The sequence below is a fragment of the Haliaeetus leucocephalus genome, unplaced genomic scaffold, assembly GCF_000737465.1.
Source record: "Haliaeetus leucocephalus isolate CR32 unplaced genomic scaffold, Haliaeetus_leucocephalus-4.0 Scaffold0, whole genome shotgun sequence".
In the NCBI taxonomy this organism is placed as follows: Eukaryota; Metazoa; Chordata; class Aves; order Accipitriformes; family Accipitridae; genus Haliaeetus; species Haliaeetus leucocephalus.
In genome coordinates this window covers 24,301,344-24,308,748 of record NW_010972436.1, presented here as the reverse complement: position 1 = coordinate 24,308,748, position 7,405 = coordinate 24,301,344, and the positions used below count along the sequence as shown (strand labels likewise).

Below are 7,405 nucleotides of genomic sequence, written 5' to 3'. Positions count from 1 at the left end.
ATTGAATTGGTTTCCGGACAGTTTGTTGTCTGCGGTAGTCGGTTTTTCTGCAGCGTCGTAAAATGGGAGAGAGAGTCAGCAGGTGTGCACAGCGAGGGTAGTAAGGTGTGTTTTTTGCAGGGGAGCACTTTTTGGGAATCATAACCTGCGTGGCCAGGTGGACCTGGCAGAGAAGCCTTGCTGGGGGTTAAAGCCATCCTGCTCATCACCAGAAACTGCCAATATTTCCCCCGCTTTATTTTGCTTTTCTCCTTTGTTTTCTAGTTGTATGAAAAATACGGCGTCATCATGAGCGGAGTATTGAAAAGGAAGTATGAAGAGCTGGGGGATGACAGTACCTACTGCTCCTCCTCCTCCTGCTCCCCCCTCTCCTCCTCAGCGTCTTCGGGCTGGGAGTCGGACGAGGAGAGCTCCCATGGAGAGCCCAAGCCCAGCTCTGCCTTAACGCCCAGCTTCACCCGTGAGTATCTCCGGCAGCCCCTTTCCTGGGATCAGCCATGCCTCTGCGTGGGGTTTTTTGTAGTGTGGTGGTGGGTCGTCACCATGCAGAGACCCCCTTGAAGCACATCTTTATGAGTGAAAGCGGCCGTAACACCAGCTCCCTGTCGTTACACCAATTGATCTTCATCTTATAATTGGCCACCATCCTCAGGGTAGTCTTCCTCAGCCCTTCCTCCCAGCATTTATCATTCCTTTATAATGTTTTTGCTGAAGTCCAGATTTCCAGGAATAGAAACCCAAGGACCTGGGTGTGCAGAGGCATGCAGGTGCCTCCAAGCCAGTGCTGTAGGACCATCCCACCATCCCTCAATCAATAGCTGTCAAGCTATTCCATAGGCAAAAACTAAACAGACAGCAAGGCCCCTAACACTGGTTTTTAAAAATGATTAACCAGTATGGTAATTACCGTTTCAGAGCTTGTTTCCTACATAAGTTGGGTACTTTGCCAAAGAGCATGACACGTTTGACATTGCCTCCGCTGTTAGTACAGATAAATGCTATTTTGTTTTCCCAGCAATATCAGTTTTGAGAGCTTTTAGGAAAACACACAGAAGACAAGGTTGTAAAATCCTTTATCTGCCATGTGAAGGGAAAAATAAAAAATACAATAGGGGACCATCTTCATGGAGGAGAAATAGTCCAACCTAGTAAATTATACTGAACACCCACTGTATATAGCAGTTAAGGTCTACTTAGCAGACATACACAAACACGCAGTGGTCTGAAAAGGCTTTAGAAGTCTTGTAATAATAAAGAGTCTCATTCTTGCTTGTCTTCCCAGGTTTTGTGACAAAACAATGAACTTTTTGTATTCTCTGGCTCAATTGGAAAAGGGTCAGGAATGGGAAAACAATTTCGGAGGAGGGGTGCAGGGAGAGAGGAGCAAATGCCAAAGTGCAGCAGCTCAGCTGATAGATGATCGTGGTGGTTAACTTGCCTTTTGATAAAGAGCTAATGTTTTAGATGATTGAGTCAAGGTTATTATGAAAATGCAACGCGCAGTGCAAAGATATCATCAAAGCAACTGCAGAGCCCAGTGTGAAACCCCCAGCTATTTAGCAGAAGCTGCTGACGCAGCTGGGTGAACGCTTTTTTTTTTTTTTCATATGAAACTGAAATGCTATATTTTGGCAAGTGAGACTTGTGAAACATGGGTGCAGCTAACTGTCCGTTCTTACACTTTCCTAGCCGCCGGGGCCAGCCAAACCAGCCGAGCCCCTCGGGTTTTCGGCAGTCCTTTTGGTTGGCTCCCTGCAGTAGGGCTGCCTGCAGCACTGCCATCCCAAGAGCAGGGCTCGGATCCCAGCTCTGCAGGAGTCACCCATCCTTTCTGGGTTATTTTTTTCCCATATTCTCCATGGTGGCAACCAAGGCATCCATGCCCCAGCAGAGAATGGGACCAAAAAACCTCACCACCGAATCTGTGCATAGCTGACTCTCGTTCCTGACAAGCTCACGCTGCACAAAAAGCAGCTCTGTAACCCAGTATCACTGCCTTTCGCTTTGCTTTTCATGGCCAGCTACATTCGTGGAAACTCACTTACTGTGACACTGCCCTGGCTAATTAGTCCACCTCTGCTACGTTTGCACGTGCAAATGTGCAGAACCAGGTATCTCTGGAGAGGCTCTGTTTTAAATGGTGTGTAGCATGTTTCAGCAGTTTAAGATAAACCAGAGTCATGTATTGCCATGTTTACCCTGGGATCACCTGCGTAAAGATTAACATCTTTGCAGCTGCTCTCAAATGAGTCTCTTGAGAATAAACTATAGATTCATAGTTCCTCCCAGTGGATGGTGAAAGGAAGTACCAGAAAAACAGCCATTTTGGCTATTTTCTGCCCTGCCACAAAAGCTGGAGCCACACAGCGCTGGAGTGTCAGTGCTCCGGCATCCTGGGAGCAGACCATAAGCTCCTGAATGTGGGGCAGGGTGCTTGGGTTTAGAGCAAGACAGGCGTGTAGGATGGTTTGTTGCTTGTTCGTTATGCTCTGCTGCACGTAAAGAATAAGCAAATACATGCTTCCTGAAGGAAGTCAAGCGGGAAGGAGAAGCAGCAGCCGTTTCTTAGGGTGAATCTGATCAGTGACTCCGACGCATCGGGACTTGGCTTAGTTTCCTCTCCATCCTCATCCCACCTTTGAAGTATTAGATCCTAAAACACCAGAAGCCGTCTAGCGATGTTGCACCCTTGTCCCATCACGTCCCTGTTGAGAGAGTAATTTCAAGTCCTGCCTGTTTCTAGTATTTACAGCCTGTTTGTAATATTTCTGTCCTGTCTGCAGGATGGCAGTACTGACTTTGTGCTTTTTTTTTCTTCCCCCATTTTTAGCCACGTCTATCTTGAAGAAATCCAAGCGACTAAAGAAGAACAATGTGGAGTTTGACCGGGTCACTGTGTTTTACTTCCCACGCTGCCAGGGGTTCACGAGCGTGCCTAGTCGTGGGGGCTGTACGCTGGGGATGGTGAGCAAACACAGCTCCTCCCGGCAGTTCACGCTAGCGGAGTTTTCAAAGGAGCAGGAAAACGTTCGTCGGGAGAAACTCGAAGAGAAATTAAAAGAGGAGAAGTTGGAAGCGTTGAAATGGAAAGTGAGTAGGAGCATGGGGCTGGGTTGGTGAGGAGCTGGTGGATGTCATTAGTTAATGGCCAGTTTTTAGTAGGAGCCTCTCTGAGACCTGGGGGCATCAGTCCTTAACCCTGTTTAGGTCTCCAAAAAACACAGGCTCTGGTGTGGGATTTTCAGCTCAGTTCTTCACCTTCGCAAAGTGATGGAAAAGACACTGAACTCTGCGTGTCGGGTGTCTGTCAGGTCTTTGGGGGCTCTGACACAGATGTTGGTCGTGGGGTCGGCCACCATGGGGGGCAGATCTTTTCTTTCTTGTTTCTCCTGACCTGGGGGTGCTGATGGCTCTGTGTCCCCTACAAGTCCCTAATGGTTTGCCCATTTGTTGCCCTTAGCTAACCATGAATGGCACGAAGGAGTCGGAGGAGGCCAACCAGCTCACCATCGAAGACATCTCTGATGATGACATTGACGTCAGCAACGTGGACCTGGAGGATGGCTTCTTCCTCCAGCCCTACCCCGCCAAGAAGAGACGCGCGCTGCTGAAAGCCGTGGGGGTGAAGAAGATCGACAAGGAAGAGAAGCGGGAGCTGCACAACATCCGCCTGTCCCGGGAGGACTGCGGCTGTGACTGCCGGGAGGTCTGCGACCCGGAGACCTGCAGCTGCAGCTTGGCAGGCATTAAATGTCAGGTACTGCCTTTGCCTCTGGGCATGGGGGAAAAGCCGTGGCTCCAGCTGATGTGTATGTTAAAGCAGGGAGGGTTTGAGCAAGCAGGACAGAGTTAGGACAGCCTGTAAAATGCATGCGTTCCCACCTGCGCTCGGAGCGAAGCAGGCGAGAAAAGCTCTTGGAGATGCTCCCCAGGCTGCGAGGCAGACGCTGCTTGAAAGCGTCCACTTCCCAAATCACACGTGCAGCCGTCCCTGCACTGCTGCTGCAGCCGTGGGGATGTGTCTGAGCCTGCAGCGTGAATGCACCTGCCCCATCCGTTCCCACGAGACCTGTACCTGCTCGGTCTCCTGTTGGAGATAGGCCACGTGGGAATGTCTTCGTAAATGAAAGCTTCTTGCTCCCCATGCCAGACTGCAATTTCTCCTCCTCCCCCTGTTTTTATTTTTAATTTTATTTTCCCTTGGTGTGTGTCACAACTCCCAGTGCGCTCAGGCAAACGTGGGAGTCTCAGCTGAGTGTCATCCCACAGCTAGCTGTGCAGACCACCTGCAAAGTGGGATAATCCTTCCATATTCAATTAGCTTATTATATTTTTATATTTTATTTTTTATGGGTGCCTGCCTGGCTGTGTTTGGGGAGGCATATTACCTATTCTGGGTGCTGCTCACTCCCTCAATGCCATGGTTGCAGGCTGGGGATGGTGTAGGGTGAGCGTGCACAGGCAGGTGGGTGCACACAGGCTGACGGATGCTCCATGTGTGTGTCACAGCTCCCCTCTAGTGGCTGCTGCTAACAGGGACATAAAGGTGCCACAGACGCCTGTTGAGCAATTTGTCCTCTTGGCAAGGGGCAGAAGCTCATGATATGGATCAGGTATTAAATATCATGATGTAATATATAAAAATTCATGTTTGCCCCCTTATGTCTCCTTTTGGAGCATTATATTTTGCTTTTTTTGGAACCTTTTAACTTTCTTCAGTTGTACTGAAATCCAACGTTTTTATGACAACCCTTCAAAAGAGCAGGGTGTCCTTTTTTTTTTTTTTTTTTTTTTAGTCTTTTTTTAAACCCCTCAGCTGTTACTTGGTTTCTCAGGGCAGGTGAGTCGCGAGTGTTGGCGATTTTGTGCTGCCGGGTTCAGTTCTAACCCTCCGCCTCTGCTTCTCCCCGTGCCAGATGGATCACACCTCCTTCCCCTGCGGCTGCACCAAGGACGGCTGCGGCAACACCGAGGGCAGGATCGAGTTCAACCAGGCCCGCGTGCAGACCCACTTCATCCACACCATCATGAAGCTGGAGCTGGAGAAGCAGCAGCAGAGCAGCGAGAAGGTGGCGGAGGCTGAGCCCCCTTTTCGGGAGCGGCTCCCGCCCTTGGGATGTGCGACGGGTAAGGGATCCTTGGAGGAGCGTGCGGTGCCGCTGGCACCCGCCTTCCAGTTCAGCCCTGACCTGGAGGCTCTGGGGGAGAACAGCTGCAGCAGCGACATGACGGACTCCTCCATCTCCTCCCACCCCAGCGAGGACCTGGAGGAGCCCTACGAGAGCCTCCCCTCCGACAAATCCCAGTCGGACGTGGACGACGACGGCTTGGCGCGCATCCTCCACTTCAACGACTCGGATGCTGAGGAAGAGGGTGGCCGTGGCCAGGATGACCTAAGCTGCTTCCACACTGCCGACTTCTTCATCGAGGACCACGGCGGCGAGGCCAAGCCTGTCCCCGGCCACTTGTCCCACCTCTCCGAGTGCCTGGACGAGAACGCCAACCAGGACGGCGGGGGTTTGCTGGAGGACGCTGCCCATGCGCGGTGCGATGGGCTGTCGTGCTGCGCCTCATCCCCGGCTGAGGCCTGCTCCAAGAGCTACGCCGACCTCAGCCTTTCCTCTGACTCCTTGGATTTCTTCCAGTCCTTCTCGGACTATAACTTGGGACCCCTTTACAACTCCTTAAAGGAGTATGAGAACCTTGATAACTTCTCAGCGTTACAGTTTCAGTTGCCTAATTTCCCCAGCTTCCCGCAAGCCGGAGATCAGGGCTCCTGTTTCTTGGAGTCCCTCATTGGCTTGTCCGAATCCGTCCCTGAAACCCCGGCCCCTTTCACAGACAATCAACTTTTGGAGGATGCCATCAAGTCATCGTTGATGGAGACGGTGAAAGTGTGAAATGCCCATGTGGCTCAGGCGGCAAGGACCAGTGCCGAAAGGAAAACCGAAGCAGTCTGATGGGCAAACTTTCACAGAAAGGATGATGCGCTACTCAAAAATAAGGAGGAAAAAAACAAAAAAAAAGACTTTCTAAGCAAACAAACTATTTTTGGTCTTTATAGAACGTGGACGTTTTGACATACTGCAGCTACAATCAGTTCTCTCGCTGTTTGTGCAAAAATTTCTAAACTTTCATGATGGGGTAGGGTGGGGAGGGAGGGAGAAAGACTTTCATGTATTAATTTCCTTGTGTTTTGTATGAAAAGACCTGTTGAGAAATGCTCCTTGCTAACGTTGCCAGTCGTACGTACAGCCCCTTCTAGAAACATTTCAGTGTTGCAGGAACTTTTTAAGACATCTTTTTGAAGCTGTATTTATTGTGAAAATTTGTGGTTTGCGTAAGAGTTAGCCCAACACGCTCTTATGTTTAAATCGGACAAGGTTTACAGAAGAGATCCATACACTATATACATAATCATTCTTCATCTATTTATTGCAAATTCCAGAATTTAACTAGCCACCGAAGCTTGAACTAGCATGAAACCTTATTTAAATTGGTAATACCTCAGATGTATTATGTGTACAATCATATTTTTTTGCATAATATATCTGTATTTATTTATTTTCTACCTGTAGTACATGAATAGCACTGTGGTTTATCAATGACCTGGAAGGGCAATAAGGTCTTCAGCAGCACCCATCCTTAAAGAAGACCCTGTTTTTTCTAAGTCTGAAGGATGTTGGCTGTTTGGTCCTCATTTCACATTTCTAAAAGAGCTGAACGCAAGTGGGTGGGAGGGGGGACACAGGGGAAACATTTGTGCAACATCCTTTGGCTTCTGTCAGCCATCTAATAGTCAGGATGATGGTGTCTGGTCTCCATAATATTGCTGTGGAGAGCAAAACAAGCAAAACCTTCAACTATTCAAGAAATAACATGAACTAGCTGTGTTTAAGCAAAAAACCCCAAAAACCCTTTTCATAAATTATTTTATAATTTATTTAATTTCCTTAGGATTTGGCCATGAGATCTTTCCCGATCAATTATGGTGCCTGAATATGCAGAGGAACTGTTAGTAGCGGTGGGGGGATGTAACGAGAAGGACCTTTGCAGCCCTGGGGGGGCTTTGGGAGAGCAAAGCCAGAGCAGCAGCTCTGTGCTCATGCTCCTCAGCAAGTGCTCCTTAGGACTCCCCAACGTCGAGGGTGTCACAGCTCCAAAATATAGTGGGTCAGACTGTTTGTACTATTATTTTTTTTTATATAGGTAAATTGGTAAATCAAGTGAAATAGATGGATATGAAGGTTATTGGGTTATTTATCCTTTGAATACGGTTTTAGAGGGAAGAAAAAGTAATGCCTGAAAACAAAGCTGACAAACTTGAAGGCTTTTGTTTCATAAAATGAGAGAAATTGTCATGTTTAGGAAGGATATTGGAGGCCCTCTCGGCCTTTTGCTATTT

General features: G+C 48.6%; 1 protein-coding gene across 1 annotated transcript; it reads left to right on the top strand.

The window, feature by feature from the left end:
- Nucleotides 1–288: 288 nt before the first annotated feature.
- Nucleotides 289–5,969, top strand: CSRNP1 (cysteine-serine-rich nuclear protein 1). The gene is made up of 4 exons (XM_010561069.1): nt 289–460; nt 2,831–3,090; nt 3,461–3,757; nt 4,917–5,969. The coding sequence occupies exons 1-4, from the start codon at nt 289–291 to the stop codon at nt 5,898–5,900; spliced, it is 1,713 nt and encodes a 570-aa protein (XP_010559371.1). The 3' UTR covers nt 5,901–5,969.
- The last annotated feature ends 1,436 nt before the right edge of the window (nt 5,970–7,405 follow it).

Coding starts and splice junctions, on each gene's coding strand:
- CSRNP1 (XM_010561069.1), top strand. CDS start 289: ATGAGCGGAGTATTGAAAAGGAAGTATGAAGAGCTGGGGGATGACAGT. Junction 3,091..3,460: donor TGGAAGCGTTGAAATGGAAA/GTGAGTAGGAGC, acceptor TGTTGCCCTTAG/CTAACCATGAATGGCACGAA. Junction 3,758..4,916: donor TGGCAGGCATTAAATGTCAG/GTACTGCCTTTG, acceptor TCCCCGTGCCAG/ATGGATCACACCTCCTTCCC.